We start from the raw sequence: 25017 nt of genomic DNA on the forward strand, positions 1-25017 counted from the left end.
CATCTTCCCCCCAAAATGGTGGCCATGACCTTTCCAGCTGACCATTGAGTCTTGAATTTCTTCAACTGTGGAGAACTCTAGTGCTGCCTCTGCAAGGACTGTTGTTTGGTTTCTGGATCATAGTGTTGTAATCATGTTTCACCAACACTGATGAATTGTTTAAAAAATAGTACTAGATTGATGAAAATGCTGAAAAAAATCAACTTGGAGGTATCCACTCAATTTTGTTTCTAGTCAGCATTCAAACATTTTGGCACCCACTTGGCTGACAGCTTCTTCACAGCCAACTGCTCATGAATTATAAACCCAGTGTGTTCCTGGGATATCTCTAGTGTCTCAACAATTATTTTAGCTGAGATTTGATGATCTGGCAAAATCAAGTCATGAACATGTTCAACAATTTCAGGAGAAGAAACTGTTGAAGGCCTCCCAGATCTTGCTGCATCTTTGGTTTCAAAATTTCCATGCCGAAAGTGGTAACACCACTTCTTCACAGTTGAGTATGAAAGGCACTTGTCACTCAATTTTTGCAGCATGCATACATAGATTTCCTGTGGAGTTTTCTTCTGCAGTAACAGGAACATTGACAGCCCAGAGTTCAGCATTTGAAAATTCTACACTTTTTGTTGACATGGTTCTATCAATGATCTGGGGGGGGGGCGACCCAGAAATTAGAGCTATGGTCCTGAAATTTGGCAGTTTACAATATAAGAGGACACTCTTTTAAGCTATAGTGACAAAATTACGGCCACATTTTGGGAAGTGGGTTGGGCTCAGAACTTTTCAGCACCTGCCCCTATACACATTATCCATAGTACAGTCAGCCCTCCTTATCCACAGATTCAAGCATCCATGGCTTGAAAATATGCCCAAAAGGATAAATTCCAAATAGCAAACCTTGATTTTCCTTTTTATATAAGGGACACCATTTTACTATGCCATTGAGCATCCATGGATTTTGTTATCCATGGGGGTGGGGGGTCCTGCAACCAAACCTTAGCAGATAACAAGGGCCCACTGTATAGGCATTTCATGTATTTTTCTTGTTGACTTAAAAACCAATCCATGCATTTTTTTTTAAAAAAAAGCTTTTTTTTGTTGTTGTTCTCATGCATGTTTTTCAAGTATATGTGATTTTGTGTACACACCCCCACCCCGACCTCTGCATTAATAGGAAGCCTTAGGAATGTACAGCTTTCTGAAGCAAGATACACTTCCCTTTACAAGTCTCAGGAAGTAACAAATAGTTATTTTCATAGAGAAATATGAACCCAATGAATTTCTTTCCTACCCTTCACAAACATAATTTATCATCCTGATAATGCTGCAAAATGGCCAGCTGTAAGTGACAGCTAAACAAAGTACAGGAAAGCTCCATTCCTCGTGACTGTCCACAGTCATTGTAACTGTAGTTTGGTTCAGTGATTCAGATATGGGCCAGATTCAGGTTGGAACAATTCATACTGAAACCTTTCCTATCCAAACCCTGAATCTGAACTGAGATGTAAGAATCTGAATCACCAATCCTCCCCCACTGACTTCCTTTGGAAGACCAATAGTGCTTCTAACTTAATTTTTTTCCACATATCTCCACAACATTTGGAGACATTTTATACCCTAAAGAGGAAATTAACCCAGCCCAATTTCAGAGAGGCAGGTCCAGGAAGGTTTATGTTAGGCACCTGTAAAGTTAACTGATTTTCAAAAAAAGCCAATATAATGTTTTTTAAAAAATGTTATTGACTGCTCAGTAGGCAATTCATTTGATACTGCTTTTGTGCTGGCACTATCGTCTTAGAGCACTAGAGGACAAAATGCAGTCCAAGGGACCACATACAGCTCTTGGGACACCCTCACTCTATCTTACCAGCAAACCAACTGCTGCTATTCAGTAATACAGCATAAGGAAATACAATGTGATTAGAACATACTTTTTAAAAAATATATTTTTGAATAATAATTTTTATTAGTGCATTAACAAAACACTTATTTGTCAATTACAATATTGGTGAACATACAAGAAAGAAACAACGAAATGAAAAAGGAAGAAAAACAAAACCAAACAATAAAAACAAAACCTCAACACCCCCTATAATACAACCCCACCCACTCACCATCTAAACTAAACATATAGTTCATATAAACATGACATTATTGAGCTTCCAAGACATGTAAATTGCAGTTGAATATAACTATCATCTTATCACACCTCTAAATATCACATCCTATCCATTCTACAGAGAAACCAATAAAATGCCAAAAGATAAATAAGTAATGCTAACTTATTGAATCCTAATATAACTATATCCCCTCTCAATTTTTTCATATAATCCATAAAAGGTTTCCAGATACTCAAGAATTCATTTATCATCTTTAACAAAACCGGACAGTTTTGCAAGTTCCACCAAGTCTATTATTTTATTCATCCATTCTGAGATATTCAGGTTTTCTTTTTTCCAGTTTTTAGCATATACCAATCTTGCAGCTGTAACCATATAATATATTAACATTTTGTGTCTTCTTTCCACTATATTTGTATAGTCACTCACACTCAATAAATATAATTCAGGTCCTCTCCCAAGATCTTTTGTATAGTAAAGTTAACTTTTACCCAGTATTTCCTTGCTTTAGTACAGGTCCACCAGAAGCAGAAAAACATTCCCACCTCCTGGTGGCACTTCCAACATTTATTATTCCTGCCTTTATATATTTTTGCAAGTTTATCAGACATTAAATACCACCTGAAAACATTCTATAGTAATTTTCTATAAGATCATAACTAAGTAAATTTCAATTCTCTTGTCCATATCCTTTCCCATTGATTCATATGAATATTATTTCCTATATTTTTGCCTGTCACACTATACATTCCTTAACTTGTTCTTGTTCTGTGTTAAATCTTAATAACATTTTATATAGTTAGATATGGTGTGGTTTTCTCCTGGTTTAAATATTTCCTCTAATTCTGTAATTTCTTGTTCAAAACCAAACTCTACGACATCAACCTTATATCTCTCCTTTAATTGATAGTAATTCAGCCAATGTATTATTATATACTTTCCCCTCTAATTCACTTAATTTTTAATACCCAAACCTTACTGATCTTTTTCTAACAAGTCCCCATATGTTATCCAATACATTCTTTAAATTATGAACAGTCCAAATGATGAGATCCCATTAACAACCACCCTACTCTCCTTTCCCCTGATGATACCTCTGTTCTCCCCTCATTTGACGATCTGTACAGACACTGAAAACTTTCTTCTCATAGTCTCATGTTCCCTTCACCATCTCAGTTTAGGTTGCTTATCTAAGCCCTGGAAGTGTCTTGGTTTCTGGCTGGTTTCACTGAGCAATCTCACTTGGTGCAGCATTTTAAGAACTTACAGCAGACTGCAGGTGCTGTAAGGTGATTTGTGGGTGTTGTTGTTTTCTTTTCCCCTTCTTATTTCTCACTTATAGCGAAGATTGCTCCCACCTCAAAGTCCGAGATAAAATCTACTGACACTTCAAAGTGGCTCAGATTGCCTGCCTTCCCTCTAACAATTAAATAACATCAACACCTGTTACCGCTAGGAGCTTTTAAGGCTGGGGGTGGGTGCATTTTTTACCCTAAACACACATTAAACATTTAAGTCTGAAAAAAAGGCAAATGGAAGATTAAGCTAGGATATTCAATAAAACAAAAGTAAAGGAAAAGACTCAACAAAACCAATTCAGATGACAATCAACACCAAACCTACTTCCACTTGGGAGAGTACTATATGTGGTTTTTAAACCACAATTATAGTTGGAAAAAAGTGCTTTTGGAGATGCTTATTGCATGACTCCTCTGACCCATAGCTGTTGTGTCTCTGAAGCATGGTTAGGGCATCCCTTTTCATTGATGGGGGAAACATGTCAATATGCTCCCAGTCATGCTATTGCTCAGCTGCAAATCATCACTGCTGCAGCAGTTGCAATATTGACAGTCATGTGGCGTCAGAATCTCGTCCCCCTGTTTCTTCTTCACCTTGCTATTCCCAAACAGGCTGGTTTATCCTAGAAACTGGGACATTTAAAAAGCAGCTCAAAAATTGAGATGGCAGAGGATTAATCAGAACTGTTTGTGCCACACTGGGAGAGTTGGAGGGCACATTAAAGCCCAGCTTTCTGCCTCTCTGTGTCATACCATCTTGGTGATTTTCTCAAATTGTCTTGTGGGGTACACATTGGCCAACATTTTTCTGCTTATTTACAATCTCTGGATCAACTCCAGAACTGAACTGATGCAATCTGTTTCAATTCAGAGCTCATACAAATTGTACTGAATCAGTCCAATATTTTTTGTTATTCATGATTCATCTCAATTGGTTGTGGAGCCATGTTGTAATGCACTTAGTGCAGCAGCAACACACACAGAGAAGAGTGTCCAATGTGAAATGGGAAAGATTGTAACTATTTGTACAGAGTCCTCTTTCTGCATGTGGAGATGAGAGAATCAGGCTCAGAAATTTTAATGTTTGTCACAGTTAATGGAGACGATCCTTGATGTGAGAACAGGGGCGTACATGGTTGTAAAATACTGGATGTTATAGTTGATTACCACTGAACCACACTTTTTGGAGGTTAGTGAAATTTGTTTAGATAGATGATAAACAGTAATAGTTTGCACAACAACCATCTTTAATATTATTTTGCATTTGTTTTGACTGAAAAATGGCTTTCTGACTGTTTGTATATGTATATGTATATGTATTTGTTGTTGTTGTTGTTGTTGTTGTTGTTGTGTGTCTTCAAGTCCTTTCTGATTTATGGCGACCCTGTCCTATCATGGTGTTTTCTTGGCAAGATTTGTTCAAAGGAGGTTTGCCATTGCCTTCCTCTGAGGCTGAGAGCATGTGAATTGCCCAAGGTCACCCAGGAGGCTTCATGGCCAAGCTGGGAATCAAACCCTGGTCTCTGAAGTCATAATCCAACACTCAAACCACTATGCCATGCAGGTTCTCCTGTATATAGTCACCCATATATATCTCTATCAGCCAAACAGGCAGATACAGAGATAGAGACAGTGAGAGCAAGACAGCAAGAAAGAGAGAGAACTCACACATACTCTTTTCTACCTGTCAGTGAGTCATTACACCCAAGGTATTTGCAAAGGAATCTTGACAGATTTTTAAAAAGTTAGAATTGTAGAGTTGGAAGAGACCGCAAGGGCCATCCAGTCCAACCCCCTGCCATGCAGGAACTCTCAATCAAAGCATCCCCAACAGATGGCCATCCAGCCTTTGTTTAAAGACCTCCAAGGAAGGAGACTCCACTACACTTTGAGGGAGTTTGTTCCACTATAGAACAGCCCTTACTGTTAGGAAGTTCCTCCTAATGTTGAGGTGGAATCTCTTTTCCTGTAGCTTGCATCCATTGCTCTGGGTCCTAGTCTCTGGAGCAGTAGAATACAAGCTTGTTCTTTCCTCAATATGACATCCCTTCAAGTATTTAAACAGGGCTATCATATCACCTCTTAACCTTCTCTTCTCCAGGCTAAACATCCCCAGCTCCCTAAGTCATTCCTCATAGGGTATGGTTTCCAGACCCTTTACCATTTTACTCACCCTCCTTTGGACATGCTCCAGTTTCTCAATGTCCTTTTTTAATTGTGGTGCCCAGAACTGGACCCAGTATTCCAGGTGAGGCCTGACCAAAGCAGAATACAGTGGCATTATTACTTCCCTTGATCTAGACACTATACTTTTGTTGATGCAGCCTAAAATTGCATTGGTCTTTTTATGTTGTAACCATGAATTACTTGATGCTGTGGCTTTATTCCATAGCCTACCACAGAATTCAAAAATCTTTCTTGCAATGGCTGGCACTTAAAAGGCACAGAGCATCTTAGGATTTTACTCTACTTTCAGATCAGTGTGGTGTAGAATCATGTCAGGCTCTGAATCATCTGCCATTAAGAGTACTCCTTGTTTTTTGTCAACATTGTCATCTACATCTGTGCCAGAAAATGAAGATGTCACACTCTCCTGCAAGATCTCTGGTGAGTACCACCGACTAAAGTCCAAATATGTATTTTGGTTCTTTAATTAATTCAGAAGTTCTTTATGATTAAGAAAATAGATACTTTTCAGAACCATTGTAAATTAGTATATCTAAATGGTCAGTTGAAATGAATCAATAACAAAGGCCTGCAATGAAAAAACTTTTTTCAACATTGTAACTGTTTTTAATGTATTTTTGGATGCTGAATATGAAAAACACAATAAAAGTGTCATAACACATATAGTTATTTCATGAATTTGATGTTTTTATCAATTCATTTGTTTCTCAGTTTTAGTTATGGTCACTGATGGTTCAGTGTGATTCCTTTTAGTGCTCTTGAATGGATTTTTGTGTTTCACAGCAGCAAATGAAAGTGTTTTGGAAGTCTTTAGAAGACTTTAACCCCTTTTTTTACTCTTTGCAAGATCATTTCATTCAGTCATATATTGCAACATAGAAATATCCAAGCAAACTGTGAAAAAACTGTATGGCCTGTTGCAAATCTGAGGTCATTTTTGGATTTAATACTCCAGATTCCTTTAAAACCTGCATACAATTTTTAAAAAGCTCTTATGATCCTTAATTATGCAGGCCTGTGTTATCAGAAGTTCAGAAAAGCTGGGGACATTTTTTGCACAAAGCTATATGTGTACTGTATTCAGCCACAATGAATTACTTGTGCAGTTTCTTCTTAGGTACAACTCAACCATGAAAATAGCCTTCCCCAGTCTGGTGCCTTCCAGATGTGTTGGACTAACTTCCATCACCAGCCAGGGGTGATAGAAATTGTAGTCCATCACATCTGAAAGGTGCCATATTTGAAGGAATCTTTTCTCTCTTCACTCTCTTCACTCCGATCTGAGGAAGCTTGCTGCAGGCCTATATTGAGAGTCTTTCTAGGAAGGTGTATATAACTACATTTAATAAATCTCTTACAGCATCAACAGCTCTATGGAGCCTATTTCTTTAGCTGTGATTAAGCAGACAACTCAGTGATGACACAGATTTATGTGAAAATAAAAAGGTCACAGATAGTAATACCTATATTCAGACCAACCAAAATATCACAAAGCAAGCCTTCAGGTTCTTCACACAGGGAATTTACGCAGGCGATCCAGGGCTTAGGTCATTACTGAGTAGAAGCTGATTAACAGGAAATTAATATGGAGGATTTATATTACACTGAGGAGTTTTAGCAACTGTGATATTGCCAGGTTTCAAGGTTGTACAAACGTAATGCACTTCATCACTGGATTATGGTTAAGATATTGGTGACAGGCCACAGAATTGTGTGCTTTATTCCCCTAACTCCATCTATAATTGAAGGTTATGTCAACATGGACGTCAGGGCAGCCATGTGTCGAACATTTCAGAGGACAGTCCTCTGTTTGAAGGGCTGGTCTAAGAGAATCAGTCAGCTAAGTCTGTTAAACTTTAACTAAGATGTATGATAATGATAATGAAGTGACAGTGTACTTGAAGAGAGGATACTCTTTTGCTCTATCTTATTAGCAAACCAACTGCTGATATTCAGTAATACAGCATAAGGAAATATGATGTGATTAGAACATACTTTTTTTTTAATTATCAGCAGTCCAAATGATAAGTCTGGTTCAAAGATAAAGAACCATAATAAGGCAGGAAGAGATTTGGAATATGCCCATCAGTGGCATCTGGAAAGCAAACTAAGTATACAGATTGGCTCATCACAGTCTTTCACACTTTGATGAGATGTGTGTATTTGTGTGTATGTCTGTATGCCTTCAAGTTGTCTGTCAGCTTATGGGAACCGCATGAATTTCATAGAGTTTTCTTAGGCAAGAAATACTCAGAGGTAGTTTGCCAGTTCCTTCCTCTGAAATATAGCCCACAACACCTGGCATTCATTGGCAGTCTGTCATACAAATACTAAACAGAGGTGACCTAGCTTAGCTTCCAAGAACAGACGGGATCTGGTACCTTTAGGGCATTTACATGTATTGTGTTTCCCCTTAAATTAAATGTGACTCTATACAAATGAATTAGCATATACACATTTAATGGATATTCTTGCCCTCTTTTTTGGTGATGCACATCCTCTTTGGATATATTTAAGAGGCCATCCTGACTTCAGTTAGCTTTCAGTTAAGATCTAATCATGAGATTTGTTGAGAGCTTAGGGAGAATAACAACATAAGAAGAGCCATGCTAGCTCAAACCAAAGTTTTATATACCCATAATTCTGCTCAGACAGCAGCCCACCTATGGGCCTATGAGAAGCAAACATTAGCGCAACTGCATCCTCATGTACCCTAGCAACTACTGTACAGAGACATTGCATCTCCCATATTGGAGAGAGCATTATATTCATCATAACTAATAGCCACTTAAAGCCCTAACCTGCATAAATTTATCTTGCTAAATGCTGCATCAGTCAACAGTACTTCTTGTGGTAGCAAATCCCACAGTTTTACTAGTGCTGCTTGAAGAAGAAATTTTTATCTGTCCTGAATCTCCTATCATTCAGTTTTACTAGATGACAATGGATTACAAAGTTATGAAGGAATGAAACCTGTGTCCTTCTCCCTTTCCCCACATCATGTGTAACTTTACCCACTTCTATCATAACTTTAATCAGTTTGTAACCCCTAAGAAGACCTATCTACTAAGTTTGATGAGGAGTCTTTGGTAAGAGACTTTGATAAAGCCTTTTAAATTCCAAGTAAACAATGTCTACTAGATTATTCCTGTCCATATATTTACTGATGCTTTCAAAGAACTCTAAAAGGCAAATGAGACAAAATATACATTTGCAAAACTCCACGGTAATTCCTTTTAAACATGGCTTCCCCCATCTGTACACTTGACAATCTTATTTTTAATAACACTTTGCATCAATGTTAGCATAGCCTACACCTCTCCAGCTGGATGTGTGGTTTCATAGTTAATATCTAGAGTTGGGCATGTTTCGAGGTCACAATGACATGCAGAAACTAGAACTTAAACACGTGTAGGAGTCACACTGACTAGAAGACATGTGGGAGACTTAGATAAAACTAAGACAAGGAAATTAGTTTGTTGATCAGCTCATCCCCCGCTTCAGCTCTTTGCATTTATTCTTGCTCAGAGACCAAACCCTTTATTCTACTTTATCATGGGGTTCCAAAATCTGCTTCCTGTCCTATCATCAAAGGATTGCTTCAGTTTAATCAGTTCATTGACACCCCAGTGTTAAAGCTATCAAGCCGTTCCAGACCCTCCTGGAAAAGCCATCAAAGCCTTTGATCACACAAACCACCCCTTGAGGGTACAAAATAGGGTATAAATATTCATCCCTGTCCTAGTCATATTGTTCACTGACCAGGATCCCTCAGTGTAACTCTCAGATACAGTCTGAGCCACTCTAAACTGCGCTGGTCACAGTTCTGTGTTTCCCACAGACTCCCTTCAGGACTGGTAATTATCATCCTTTGCAACCCCTAACTTCTCTCTATCCAACCTTCCATGCCTTTCTTTCTCGCAGCCTTGTATGATTCTCAATTTTTTCCCCCAGTTCTGGTATGTTTGCATGCATCCTTGCACATTTCTAAATAAAACACATCAGTTGCAGAAACTGGAGTACTCTTTCCAGTTACTACTGCTATATATAGGTGAAAAGATGCCCACAGTTACCCTCCTCTTGCAAGCCACCTCTGACCTATAATTTCCCCCAAATTTCAAGGAGATGTTGGCATTGCTAGTGGGGACACTCAATGTCCTGTACTTTTTAGTGTATCATCAGCCTACCTAGAATATAGAGGGATAATCAGGGAATCTCAAGCTGCCTGGCTATAGAATGTGTATGTCTGGAATGATCAGACCAGAAAGGTCAATTTTCTGTTCTTTATTCTCAGCTTCAGACAGCTTAAAGAACCTCTATATTAGAATCAATAAATAAATACATTTTACTGAGTCATTATATTGCTTAATGTTGTATGTTGCTTTCACCTGCTTAGATCATAAGCTGTTTTCAGCAATATTTGCTCATTAATCTAGAGGAGCGATTTTCTCCATGTGTTTCCAGGCAATCCGAAACCAGAGGTAACCTGGTACCAGAATGGACAAGATATCAATGAACAAAGAGATATTTCCAACTATGAAATACTGGAGGATAATGTAAACCATGTCTTACATTTATTTGGGTAAGATGGTATAATATACTTTGTCTTTGTCTATTTAATTCCTTGAGCATGTCCATGAATGATTAACTCCTCTACTGACAGTAGCAAAGCAATGGCCAACAGTTTAATCCTGTAGACGTTTATTTTGAAGCAATCCCCACTAACTAGTTTATCACACAAGTGAGATTCCAAGGGAAAATGGGAGTTAAATGACATTTAAAGCAAAGAAAACCCGGAAATGCTCAAAGTTTATCACACAAGTCACAGTTAATGTGAAATAACGTGAAGTTAATCTGAAAGCAAAGCAAAGATAACTGGCAGTCTGCTTTGTGTTCAGATTAACTTTGAGTTATTTCACTTGGGAAGTCCCCTAGTGTAATTAACTCCCTGAATTTGCAAGTTTTGTTTAAATTTGAAGGTACCTTAAATCGTGTTTAACTCCTGTTTTCCCGTGGGATCTTGCTAATGTGATAAAGCTCTGAGTTGGGTGGATATGAGAACACACATAAAATTGCAAACTAAGGGCGCCTGTTTTTCCACCGGAGGGAAGCCTCAGCCATCAAACCACGAGCTTTTCCGCTGGTGGAAAAAGAACCCGCAAAAAGTGGGTTCTTTTGAAACTGCAGTGGTGGAGTAACAAGTGTGCCACTGGTGCACTCGTTACATAAGTGCCGCATGGCGCTGTGTGGATGCCCTGCGGCACTTACGTAACTGGCGGTGCCCATGTATACAGGGCACCACCATTGTTACGCCCTTGTCACATACGAGGGTTGCGGAGCATGTGGGCACTCCACCCTCAGCCAACCCCTAGTACGCAATGAGGGCGCCTAAAAGACCCATATGTACCGGGTCTAATTGTGGTCCCATGCATGCTTATTGAAGAATATGCTGCACTGAACTCACTGGGACTGAATTCTGAATAAATACCAGAACTTCACAAGGCTAAGCTATAAATCAGAAAATTATTGGTTCCATTTGTGCATCTTCTGTGATCTCAGTAGATAAACGAAGACTAATCATGTTGTCAGCCTCAGCTGCAAAATGGAATTAATAATTCAGTTCTAAAATACTATATACATACTTTTGCTATTAGTATGCAAAGGCATCTTGTAGCACAAGGGAAAGAAGTTGTAGCATTAGCTTTCAGAGATTTAGGGCTGAAAAATATTGGGCAAATACTGTGAGCAGACACCATAGTCCCGAAGCCAGCCCCTGCCACAGTCCCAAATGGGCTGCTGGCAAGAGCAACTGTTTGCCACTCTTTTTTGGGCTGGCTTTGGGCTGCCTTAGGCGACCTCGGAGTGACTTCCGGGTAGAATGGGGGCATGAGTTATTTGAACGTTACACCCCCAAAATGCCCAGAATGCACTTTATTTGGCCCATGTGTTTTGGGCCTTGGTCTACGTCCTTAGTCTCAGAGATCCCTTTGCATACTGATACTTCAGATGAATATAGCTATTTCTCTGAATTCTACTCTTGTTATTTGCTGACAAGTTAACCAGCTTATGGCAACACTATGAATAGGGTACTCAAGACATACTCAAGTCTTGCAAACTCAGAGCCATATCTTCCTTGATTGAGTCAATCCACTTGTAGTGCAGTCTTCATCTTTTCCTACTGCGTTCTGCTTTACCAACCATTATTGTCTTTCCAGTGAGTCACCTCACCTCATGTTATGTCTAAGGTACAATAGACTCAGGAGCTAAACAGATTGAGATAAAGTGGCGGCATGGGGGCATGGTGTTTGGATGATGCATGCCCTGATGCCACCCCCATGCCAGCCGCCTGGCCGCCGTCATGGCGGGTGGCATCATGGTGCTCCTTTAGCACTGTGTTCAGACGATGTACACCAAAAGGAGGACTGGAAAATGCCTCCACAGCAGCAAGGGGGCCTTTTTGCCAGCTCTAAACGGTGTGGCATTTTGCAGTTTCTTTTAGAGCCGGCAAAGCATCAGATCGGGGCTGTGGTTACTGTAGCCCTGATCTGGTACTGAAAGGGGTGGCACAGAGCTGTTCCTTTGGGGCAGTCTGTTTTGACTTTCAGTTTAGTCATCTTTTAGTGAAATATAAATACTGACTTATTACTAATGAAAGTGATTTCCATTGAAGTCACTAATACTTATTTTCAATTGTATTGAAGTATTGATGTAGCTATCACTTAGTGCTATGTGGACATATCTTGGTTTGATCTAGAATCAGTTCAGCCATTTCAAATGTCATTAAGGAACCTTTGAAAAGATTAATTGGGGAGGGTGGCTGGAGAAAGAAAATGTTCTAAGTTGAACCAGTTTGCCTGCCATGTAAAACCACAGTTTAGCACAGCATAAACAGGCAGAAACTAAACCATAGTGAGGCTTGTGTGCTTCTCCTCTTCTATTTTCCTTCCATGTAGCTGGCAGAAGGAATTCAGTTTTAGTTTCTACTTTTGATTAATCACAAACCTAAAACCTTGACTGTGGTTGGTTTCAAGTATGTCATCTTCAAACTGAAACTCACTTCTTTAAATTAACCATGGTTAACCACACTTGGTTTATCAAGAATGTATGGGGGAAAAAAAAAAGCGGAAGCAAAAGTTTAAAAGCTTCTATGCAAGAGAATGATCATTTGTTCATGTTAAACAGTGGCTTACTGTCATGCTTATAATGTTTTGCACCTGTGCTCTTTCTTCTCAATACACATGCTCTTATGCAGTGCTTAAAGCATGGGGGCGAGGAAAGTGTTGTACCCAGTGGTATTTAAAGCAAAGAGCTGTGGATTATGTCAATATTTTATTTCATAGTTATGTATATATATAAAAAAACTTGAAAGGGGGGAACAGAAGAAAGTTTTAAATCTGGTGAACAGCAATTATGTAAAACATTTGCAAGAGAACATTGAGAAAAGTAACTCAGAGAAACTGTCTCCCATCTCAGCCCTAAAACTGTTTGCTTGAGTCATCTGGTTATGACTTTCCCAGCAATTAAGAGTAAGGAATTTGGTGAATTGTAACAAATGCCTATGCCTACAGAAGAGCCATGAAGAGAATTAATAATCACATCACATTGCTACCAGAGCAAGCTATAAACCTTTTAAAACAGCCATGTTCTTTTTTTATGGTGCTTTACTGTCCATTTTGCTATGTTTAGGGGTCCTGTGAAACATTTTGCTATGTTTAGCGGTCCTGTGAAATGGAATAAAGGCATTAGTTCACCCAATCCCCTTTGAAAGCTGCCCAAGCAGACAATTGTCATTACATCTTGTGAAAAAGAGTTCCACAATAACTATATGCTGGACTGTCCCTGCTCAGCCATGGAAACCCACTGAGTGACCTTCAGCAAGTCACACTCTCCCAGCCTCAGAAGAAGTCAAAGGCAACCCCCCCCCCCAACAACCTGCTAAGAAAACCCTGTGATAGGGTCATCTTAGAGGCACCGTAAGTCAGAAACAATTCGAAGGCACGCAACAACCACAATGTGAAGTGTTACCTTTTGTATTTTCTGAATTTCCCACTATATAGAGCCAGTAATTGATCTGAAGTTCTAGTACCATGAGGTGCCCAAGCAGGAGTAGAAAACCTAGGGGTGGAGTTGGCACATTGGATCTATCCCCAACCCACCAAGGATTATATGCCAATGCTGAAATTTGGTGTCAGTTGCTGAATTTTATGTCATTATAGTTGCATGCCACGGGGGCTTGTTGGTAACTTGTGATGGCACTCTCTCTGGTACAGGAGAATGCTGAAGTGTCCTCCTACACTACTGGATCCTGTCAGACTTCAAAACAGTCCACTTTTCTTTCTGAAGTGACTGAAAAAGAATAATGAGGGGAAATCCACAGGAGTTTTAACAATGTAGCTGGCAGTGGCCACAACCAATTTAAAGTGGCTACAAAATAGAGGCCAGGGTCTTATATGCAGCCGGTGGGTCATGGTCTGTCCAACTCTGTAGCTAAAAATATGCTTCTTATCTGACTATTTCTCTGTCCTCTGAAGATTTAGCTTCCCTCCCTTTCTAGTGTCACCAACAATTTTCATTTGGTGCCAGATATCTAAGTATTGTAAAGTTCTGTTATATTACAGTGAGCTTGCCGTATTGGCAGGCTAGCCATCCATGGACTGGAGCTCCTGAGGATCACTTCACCCCATATTAGCCAATGGTGGCACACATCCAAGGGAACACTGATGTGGGAGTGCACACGTTGCCACCCATTGACTAATATCAGATTGAACTGCCATGGGTTTTTCCCATCCACAGTCCCCCTAGAACCACACCCTCATGGATGGGAAGGACCCACTGTATGTTGCATTAAAGACAAGCTGTGTTGTTTTGAGCTCAAGGATACCATACCATTTACATAATTTTAACTATATATGAAATTATATTGCCCAGAATTCAGTAAAGGCCTTTGATCTTCATAAGTGGACTTGCATTTGCGAGAAATAGAACTGAGATGTCTCACAAAGTCAATATTCATCAAGGAGCAGTGGTGGCATTACTATATTAATCTTGAGGAGAGGTGGGAAAGAAATAAACATTAGTTGTTGATATTGATTTATTAGTAGTTGATATTATTAGTATTAGTATATAAGGGAGCCAGAGAAGTGACCACTGCACTCCGAGACCAATGTACAATTGGGCAGTCTTCAATAGGAGGGTTGCTATGTGTGCATAAAGTTACTCAATGCACATTGTGATATAAAATTGCAGCCATTTATTTTAAATATAATCTAAGCACTTAATATTGATATGCAATATTTAAGCTATACATTTTTAACATTCACAGGTGCACAGAGCAACAAGCTGGAGTTTATCAGATTGTGGCTAGGAACTGTTTTGGAATGGCTCAGTCTTCAGCTTTTCTTAAAGTGACTCCTGGGGACAAATCTGAACTTTATCCAACATCACACTATAATCCTAAAGATGATGCAGAAACTTGCAAAACAAATGAAGGGACTCTATCTCAGCAGAAAAACTCAAGTGAAAGTATGATGAATAAAGAAGATTCAGCAGAAAAAAGCAATTCATTCTTTGAGTGTTTTCTCTCTTTAGATTTGCCAGAACCTCCAGCACCAGAATCCAGTGGTTTGTACAGAGACTCAGAGCTAGAAACAATAGCTTTCTGTACACTGGAATCTGAAAGTCAGCAGAAAAATATTCACTGTTCAGAAGACAAACTGGAGCCCACGAATGTATCAGATCTAAAGCAAAATAATTATAGGACTTTGGATGTGTCCCAAATCACATCTGATCTCTTTTATGATGAGATGGCTATGAATGTTAGTGAAGGTGAGGCAAATGAATTCAACAGATCACAAGTGGATGCCAAACCAGCAGGTCAAATAAGTGATCACACAGACAGCTGTTGCTTTAATGCTGAAGTCTTAGCTGCTTGTCAGATAAGAGAATATGCCAAGACACATGAAAAGAATAGCCTGAGTAAATGTCTGGAAAAAGGCACACTGTCCGGGAATCACACAAGTGCTCTTGGAGAAAATCAGTCCTGTTTTGTGGAGAGTCCCACTATAAATGTTCAGAATAATACTGAGTTGCAACTAGACAGAAGCTTTATTACAGTGGATGAAGATGAGCATGAAGATGATCACCTTGAATATTTTGAATATTCCGATGTGATGACAGAGGAGACATGCCAGGACTGGGAAGAGAAGCTGAAATTCCTCTTGGAAAGTGATGGGGAGGAGAATGAGTTCATACCGGGTAGTGATTGTGACGGCTGTGCTTACTTCCTTGGTGAAATGCCTCGCCTGTTTCAAGTGTCAGATAACACTGTGCCTATGGATGCCACCATTGGCTTCTGTGGTCATCAGTCAAAAGCCAAAGAAGTAGCTGTCAGGTCTGGGAGCGACCCCACTGTATACAGTGCATCAACCTTGCAAACAGGAATGACTCTCACTGTTGGGCAACAGCTAAGTAAAACTTCCACCATGAAGGACAAAAAGAAGTACAAGCCAGCTGTGGCTTCCATGGCAATTGAAAACGATTATCCCAGAGTGGAAGAAGAAAATAGTAGCAAGAATCACTCAGCATTGGATGTTTCTGTTGTACATTCACAAGGAAGAGAAAATGGGATTTCAGAGATGAAATGCTCCGCTCGTGACTTAGGTGATTCTGAGTCTACAGCAACAACAGGCAAAAAAGATGTGGATGGAGATGTCTCTCAGAAAAATGTGCGACGGTTAACAAAGGTCAGAAAGAAACTGACTGACGGAAAAGTCAAAGTTAGCGTGGCAAGTCTGACAAAGACATCAAAAGACCCTTCAAATGTGTTACACTGCCAAGAGCTTCGCACTTCTGAAGTCTGCCCAGTTCAAATGGAAAGAGGTTCTTTAGATTCAGCTGCAGAAATTCACAGGCCAGGAAGAAATGTTTCAACTCAAAGGAAGCAGGATATGGCAAATGCTCCAAAACAGATTGGTTTATTTCATGGAGAAGGAAGAGAGAAAAGTGGTCCAAGGGCAGGAAAATGTATTCGATGTCTATCAGAAGATAACCAGGCGCCAGATGAAAATGCAACACTTATGGTAAGGTAACTTTTTATTTTTTAACAAAACCTATTTTGCATATCTGTGACTTTAATTTTCTTTATTCCCTACTTGCTGAAAAAGAATGTGGATCCTGAAAGATTTTATCATTCCTGCCTATGTGATTGACAGCTACTGCTGTTAAGGAAATATGGGCCTTGAAAAAGGCCCAGATAAGCCATAAGCCACTCTAATTATAGAGAGAGGGCAGGTGGGGGAGGTCCTGATAAAAGTAAGTAGCACTAATGGGACTTGTAGACAGCTGGAAAGAGAAACCTGATATCAAATCAGTTCTATGTGTCTTATTCAAACAGTGTATCTTTCTCTGTCTCTCTCTGACACTGGCCAAAGTTTCTCAACTCTGTGTGGAATAAATGGACAGGTGGAACTCAGTAGAATGTTGCAATTAGAGACAATTTAGGAATGGAAGTTATTTGCAATTCTGAAGTTGTCTTAACTATAAAGCCTGTTCTTTCCCCTTAGTACTGCACTAATCTTTTACTTAAAGCCTCATAACTGACTTAGTTATTTCATACATATTACATTTCTGAACTGGAATTACTGCTGTTTCTTTCCCTGAACGTGAATCTGCAATCTGTGAGTGACTCACCATAGTAGTATAGCACTACTCTACCTCAATTAACAAAGCCTCTGACAGAAAAGCTCCTCCTTACAAAGTCTCTTACGACCCCCAGCCTTTTACTCCTTGTTTTCTGTCTGGCTGGAACTTTTAATAGCAGCATCAGACCTGGGGAAATGGTGAAGGAGGGCTGCAGAAACATAAATACTTGGTGTTAGGTCACAGCAATGTGTCCATAGTAAACAATGTAAAAAGAAAACTAGAACTGGGAAAGTATGGGGTTCTGCTCTAACTGATCCTACTGTAGCTGTGTGTGCTTGCCTGCAACAGTCACGGTAAATAGCAGCTATATCCAGAATCTCTTGCTGATCATGTATGAACAGAGAAAAAGAGAGAAAGGGGGAAAGCAAATAAATCTGCCTCACCAACTGTCCCCAGTATGTTAAAAAGCATACCAACATGGAAATTATGAGAAAAGTGAAGGCTAGTGGGGAAAAAAGTAACCCCTGCATGAATTTTGGAAGAAGCATTGGGAGATTTCTAGAAGGCTGAAGACTTTTCTGTGTACTTCTGCTAGGTTCACCTGTCCTGATTGTTCCATTGCACAAGTGCATGTTGCTAGTTTTAGATAAAAAGTCTGTTGAAACATGTTAAAGTGCTCTTCCTTTTTGTGGTTCAGGAACCTATCCCTATTCTTTCTATGCTATTTCTGCCTCTTGTACCAAATTTTCTGTTAAAGAAATAAAGACCAAGAATACATCTACTTTGTTAACAGAAGTATTCCTGTATTTCACATACAAGATTTCTCTGCAAAAATCACTCATGCCTCTGGATATTTGGCAAATGCAATCTTAAAACATACAGTGACTCACAGATATGACCTATCATATGAATCAGCACTAAGATATTCAGTTCTGAAATACAGTTTTGCAGTAGCAAACTAAATTGTGGAATTATTTCAACTGATGCATGAAATGCTTCAGAAGAATGAGTCAGTCATGCACCTGTCTCAAAAGTGATCTTCAAAACTGACTCCAAATAGAGTTCAAATAATTGAGTTCAATTTACCACCCATACTGATTAGATATTCTTACATATAGACACCTAGAGAAATTGTCTTAGCATTTACAGCTAAATAGCACATTTTTGTCATCTCACTCATTAGATCAAGAAGACACACCATAAGCAAGAGAGAAAATATGGTTTCGACAATGCTTTTGTTCAAGCCAGTGGTGTCCCCAACCCAGGTGTCACCTGGTAGGGGCTGTTGGGGGGCAGTGGCCAAAGAGCATGCTCATACTTGTCCTTTGCTGCCATGGCAGAGATCTCCTTGTGAGAAGGCTGCCAACACCACGGCAAAGCTGGGAGAGGTGCACTCAGCCCTTTCCTTTGCCGCCAGAGCAAAGCCAGGAGGGGCCCAGCAGAAGGAAGGCCTGACCAACTGCACCCCTCAAACCTCCATAGTGACACTACTGGATCAAGCAGCTAATTTCTCCCTGTGTGTTTTGATGGACATTCTGATATCTTTAGGGTTGGATGGATGTATGCTTTCTTTCTTTAGAGCCAGTACAATATATTCTATTTTATCATTAAATAGGGTGACACTATGGTGGGGTACAGATGCCCAGAAAGGGCAGCCTGCCGGTGCCTGCTTTTCTGCCAGAAAGAAGCCTCAGCTGCCAAATGGCGTGGCTTCCAGCTGGCAGAAAAAGAACCCGCAAAAAGTGGGTTCTTTCTACGCTGCAGTGGCAGCGTAACGAGTGTGCCAGAGTATGCCACTGGCGCACTAGTTACGTAAGTGCCACGCGGCACCGTGCAGATGCCATGCGGCACTTGCATAACAATGGCAGCACCCGTTTGTACAGGGTGCCACCATTTTGATGCCCTTGTCACGTGCGAGGGGCATCTAGAAGTGCTGCCCCTTGCACATGACAAGGGCGTCCTTTTTGGCCCATCTGGACTGGGCCTATGTGTCTTTGTATTTTTCCCAACAGCTCTCTTGAGTGTAACAGCTACCTTTCATGGTGTGGCACTCACAAGAGTTCTCTGTTGAGTGGAGCTTGGCCCCAGGAATTGGCTTCTCCAAAAGAGAAAAAGTGGCCCATTATTAACTTAGCGTTCAGTTATTACAGGCCTAAATGCCCTAAAGGCATCAGATCCCATCTGCTCTCGGAAGCTAAGCTGGGTCAGCCAAGATTAGTACTTGGATGGGAGGCTGCCAACAAATACCAAGTGCTATAGACTATATTTCAAGGGAAGGAACTGGCAAAACAACCTCTGACTATTCCTTGCCTAAGAAAACCCTATGAAATTCATCAGGTTTTCATAAATTGACAGATAACTTGAAAGCACACACATGTATGCACACACATTCATATACAGAGTTAATATATAATCGAGTATGGCTCTTTTCTGTGACACAGTGACTGCCATCAACCAATAATGGCTGAGGTCTTTTATTTCCTTCACATTCTTTGGAACATTATTACAGTAATGATGATAGGATAAAATGAAGGAAAAGAAATAACCGATGAGACAGAATAAACTTTCAAGTTTCACAGTATTCTTTTTTATCTCTGTGTTACTGTACTGCATAAACATAAAGCACATGCATACAATAACAAAGATGGATATTTTCACATGGCCAAAAATGATGGGAGCATTGGTACTTTCTCATGAATGAAAAGTGGCACTAAAATTACTCTTTATTTGCAAGATAATTATGCAATTATGGCGACATTGTGCAACATCATTTATAACCTTTGCACAATTGCAAGAAAGTGACAGGAGCTTCCTGCTATGCTCTCGTCACTTTTGGCCATTTGAAAATCTCCTAAGAGACCCAGTGGGGTGTAGTAGCTTGAGTGTACAGTTAGCACTCTGGAGATCAGGCTATGAATCCCTGCTTATCCATGGAAACCCACTGGGTGACTTTGGGCACGTCATGCTCAGCCTCAGAGGAAGGCAGACAATCCTGCTATGAACAAATCTTGCGAAGAAAACCCCATGATAGAATCACCTTAGGGTCGCCATAACTCAGAAATGAGTTGAAGGTACATACATAAGAATAACAACAGCCCTATGTAAAATCAAGAGACAGAACTACAGATTCCAAAAAAATCATAGGAGGATATCTATGCAAGTACCATAAAACCCCAGCAGAAAACAGAATGTGTTTGAATATTTAAAAGCATATCGTTTGCATGCAGGTCCTTAAAATTAATTATGCTAGCTGTATACAAGTGATTGGATAGCACTTTGAACCTAGTGTCCTTTGGAATCATAATATATTTGCATTGCAGGGAGAGAAGCCCACTCAGTGCCACCAGTTCAAAGTCATGCTGGTGACAAGACTAACCTGACAAAGTGCCATTTCTGCAGCTTGCCCAAAGGTCAATGGTGTAAGTGAAGTGCAGATTCAATTGGCAGATAGACAGAGATTCCAAGGCACAAGCAGAAGTTATTTGTGTACTTTACTGTTTTCATAATAGATGCTTTAGGCTGCACTAGCTTTGCCCAACTTGGGTAGGATTGATGGGAGTTCCAACACAGCTGGAAAGCATGGTAGGGAAAGGTTCCATCTGAGAAAGCCTTTGGCCTTGGAAGACACAACACTAGAACAGCTCAACTGACTTAGAGCTATTTCCATTTATCAGAACTCTCCTAAAGTAAAGGGTTATTCTTATTGTTGTTTGCTCTGATGTAACTTCATCTTTCCTTTGGCTTTGTTCCTCAACTTACATCTGTTCTTGCTCTAAGTACAATGCCAATTTTCTCTTCCTTTCCCTTTCTTCCAGATAGCTATATAGCCTACTTTTTAAAATTCAAGCACATCATTTTAAATTTGGGGGGTTTGTGTATTTGAAAAAAGGCTCAAATGAGGGAGAGAGGCTTTGCAGTCATCACAATGGTGAGTGTGTCAATGCTGTGAATAGCATGTTCATATGCAAACAAGATTCCATTTGAACTTGAGGGAGCGGTTAGGTGGAGTAAAGGATGAAGATTGGATGCCCATCTAAAGCAAACACTGTATATGTTGCCTTTTATAGGGAGATTGGTAATGATCTCTGATTGGAAAATGGAAACCTTTGGTTGAATTTAATTGTTTTCTAATTGCTTGTTGGCTCCTATGTACTTTACTATACCATCATAGATATTTAAAAGTGAGCCACTTTTGGCACGAGTTATCATCAGTACTGAACGGATCTATACCCAATATGTTTGCCACCCTCCAGGATCATTTCTTGCCATTTCTTGTAGCATTGTGGAGATTACGAGATTAAAATGCATGACTTCCAAATGGCGATGAACAATTTGAGGGTTCTGCTCCATCATCCTGTGATTAATAAAGGGCCCCATGCTGCTGCTTCACTCTGCACCTCTAAAATATAACTATTTCAGCAATTGCTTGGGTTCCCTGCTCACTTGAGCAAGTTCTGTTTGTGTCTGGATGTTGTACTCATCATTTGGCAAAGTACCATGTTGTAGTCATCATTTGGCAAGGTACGCATGGCATGCAAATTTAATTGTGAGATTTTATTAATGGTGTCTTGCTTTGTTATGGATGCCTGTGTCTTATGCTGGAATATTTGATTAGTATTGTTAGCTCCTTTGAGTAAAAATAAAATAAAAACATACCTATGACGGTGGATTATTCTAAGGACGAAAGAGGATTATCATGGTAAGCTCTTGCACTTCTCAATATTTACCATATGCCACTGAGGAGATTTGATGCTAATAATGAATTCACCTTCTGAATAACAGGAGTGGAGATAGGCAAATGTGGAGTCTGTTGACATGCTTATTTATTGATATAGATTTGGCGTTCATCTAAATGCCCTCTGAATACAATGAGATTCAGGGTTCATTCTGCCTCTGTAACTCTTGCCTCTAAGATAGAGATGTAATTCTTCACTACTGTATATACTTGACTATAAGTCGACCTCAGGTATAAGTTGGGGGCAAAAATGATGGATTTTGATATGACCCATGGATAAGTCATTTGTAAAACTTAGAGGCATATACCAAAGGGTCAAAAGGATGAAGCAAACCAAAACAATGTCAAAAAACCTACAAAATTCCAGCCCCGATGCTCACTCTTATCACTGGATGGATAAGAGAATAGAGAGGGTCGCTGTTTCCAGGACAGATTATATTCTTGCCTATCACCAGGGATGATTCCTTCTTTTAAATAAGAGTTAAGATACAGTACTTACATTGACTCATGGACAAGTCGACTCAGATTTTTTGGGTCATTTTTTGACCTAAATTTCTAGACTTATACATGAGTATATACAGTAAGTTTCTTCTTGAAGGTAGCAGTGTGTAATTTCAGCAATTTTCTTCCCACTGTGAGAAAGTCTTTAAAAACCATGCAGCTTGTGAAGGCTATTCATAATTCAAAACTTAGGGACTTGACAGATGGGTGGCTCAATGCTGCCCCTTTCAGCGCCGGAAGCAGGCAGTGGCAACCACACACTGTGGCCTGAGCATGGAGCAAAAAGAAGCCCCGAAAAGGGTCTTCTATTTGCACTGTAGAAGGGGCACCATAACCACATGCCAAGATGGTGCCCTGGCAGAGGAAGAAAGGCTTGGAGCATGTGAACGCTCAGCCCTTCTTCACCCCTAGTACGTAGTCAGGCTGGCACAAAGTCCTGGTCTGTACTGCCTCCTTGTCTGCACAAAATTTGCATATAGTTGTTTTGCACAGAAAACAGCATTTCCTGTGTGGAAAATAATGTTTCAATGCAGAAATATCAATTCTTGTGGAAAAAATTCGGTTTTCTTCATAGGAAATGCTCTTTCCTATGCAAATCAGCTGTTTGTGAATTTCTGTGTGGAAAGTAACATTACAATGTAGAAATATTAATTCTTAGTTGTGAGTGAGAATTGGGGTCTGGAAAGTGAAGGAAGATACTTAATGAAGCCTCATCGTACCTCATCCTCCTCTGAGATCTATTAAGGATTAAAGTCACAACTATGATCTGATCTGATCTGATCTGACAACTCTATTTGCTATCTAATGGTGGGGCCTGACCTGCTCTCCACCCATCCTTGCTTTCAGCTTCCTGTACAGTGATTAAATGGTCTTTGGAGTTTATCACACTGCCTCCATTCTTGCCACAATCGCATTAATGAAGGAAGGTCCATACCTACTGTTTGGGAGTACTCCCTACCACATGCCTCTCCATTAGCATGACTAGGCTGGCCTCTTGCACTCTCTTCCACCTTGATCCTTAAGGCTGCCTTCCTGCCCTACTCAGTGTGCCTTTCAGTTTTGTATGTAGGGTGTGTGGGTTATTTTTTAAAATGCAATTCCAGAGTTATGTGAAGAAGACACTGACACCACATGACCATGCATCTTGGAACTACCATGAGAGTAACTTACCACACCTGAGGAGTAGTGCAGTGCCAGTGCTATTGGGATTTTATTGATGGGTTTTTCCTTCAGTGGCAAGATGTGAGCTAACCACACTTCAAGGACAAGGCAGCGGCAGAGCCACACAATAGTTATTGCCAAAGGCGCTTTTAAACTTCTATGGTCATTTAAAAGCCATGTAGGATTTCCCCTCACTGGATTGATGCAATGATGCTTTAATTCATTCTGAAAGCAGGCCTAGTGCTGGCCCTCGACTTCTACCAAAATGTTTGCTGTCTTGGTTGATGCAATCATTTATGCTTGTTTATGAAGCCCAAGGAAAATTAATATCACTAACTATTCAAAGGCTTTTCCCTCACATTTCCATCTTGCTTCTCTGGTTGTTTAACCTTCTGCCTAAGGAGGAAAAAAACGGAGACTGAACCAAGTTCAGCACTTTGCTAAGGAATATCTCCAAGATAACCAATCAAACAAAGAAACTTCCAGCAGTTCAAGTAGACTATCCATTTCATAGATCCTTGGAAGAATGGAGTGGGAAGAGGCTTGAATGAGGCAAAGGAACAAGAGGACAGAAAGAAGATCATCACAAGTTAATGATGGCAGCCAGGGCACCTGTCCCCAAGGAATCAATGCAACCATTTTGAACAAATGAACTAATAGTTGTCAGATGGAAAATTCATAAAGCATTTAGTTTCTGCTTTATGATTCCCCCAAATTTTTAATCAAGAGTATTCAAATGCAAAGCAATTGATGTAAGGACATTTTATTTTCAGATTTTTATAAATTGTACCATATGATCTGATGAGGTTTTCCATGCTGTATTCTTGAAACTTGTTGCAACTCATTGTACAGCATTTTCAGACATCTTTTCAAGTCCTGCAGTGACTCTGATTCAGACAGGCCCCGGTAGTCATAATTTGAGAAAGGAACCCCCCACCCCCACCATCAGTGTGAGCACACACCAAAGCTTCAAAACATTACTTGTTGGGACTACAGCTCAGCAAATGGCTGGGGAAATCATAGGATTTAGTCCAAATAAGTAATGTTCCATGCTTTCTTGCATGCACATGCACCCATACACACCTCATCAGTTTTGCTATTTACCCAAAAAGCTGTGTGTTTTCCCCGTCTTCACTGAAAACAGTTCATGTGACATATTTCAAGGGATTTCTTGTGCAGCTTGTGGAATGTTATGAACCACGAGATATTAAGAACTCTTTCTATGAAGAAATTAAATTATAAACAATGCAAAATGATTTCACATGCTCACTCAAATGGAAATGCTTGATCTGTGGTGGAAAAAGTAGATGGATTCCCTTTGTCTTCCTCGTAGATATAAGTTGCATTGCACAAAGTGGATACTTTATGTGTTGCC

At 39.9% G+C, this 25017-nt stretch overlaps 1 protein-coding gene across 5 annotated transcripts in view; it reads left to right on the top strand.

Annotated features, from left to right (window-relative positions):
- ALPK2 (alpha kinase 2) overlaps window positions 1–25017 on the top strand; it is a 165766-nt gene that overhangs the window by 78936 nt on the left and 61813 nt on the right. For all 5 annotated transcript variants that reach the window (XM_042453898.1, XM_042453902.1, XM_042453899.1 and 2 more), the window contains exons 4-6: window positions 5895–6025; window positions 10070–10187; window positions 14928–16683. In XM_042453898.1, coding sequence (XP_042309832.1) covers window positions 5914–6025; window positions 10070–10187; window positions 14928–16683 — 1986 coding nt within the window. In that variant the 5' untranslated portion in view covers window positions 5895–5913. The remainder of the gene's footprint in view (window positions 1–5894; window positions 6026–10069; window positions 10188–14927; window positions 16684–25017) is intronic.

Source organism: Sceloporus undulatus, chromosome 2 (assembly GCF_019175285.1).
Source record: "Sceloporus undulatus isolate JIND9_A2432 ecotype Alabama chromosome 2, SceUnd_v1.1, whole genome shotgun sequence".
In the NCBI taxonomy this organism is placed as follows: Eukaryota; Metazoa; Chordata; class Lepidosauria; order Squamata; family Phrynosomatidae; genus Sceloporus; species Sceloporus undulatus.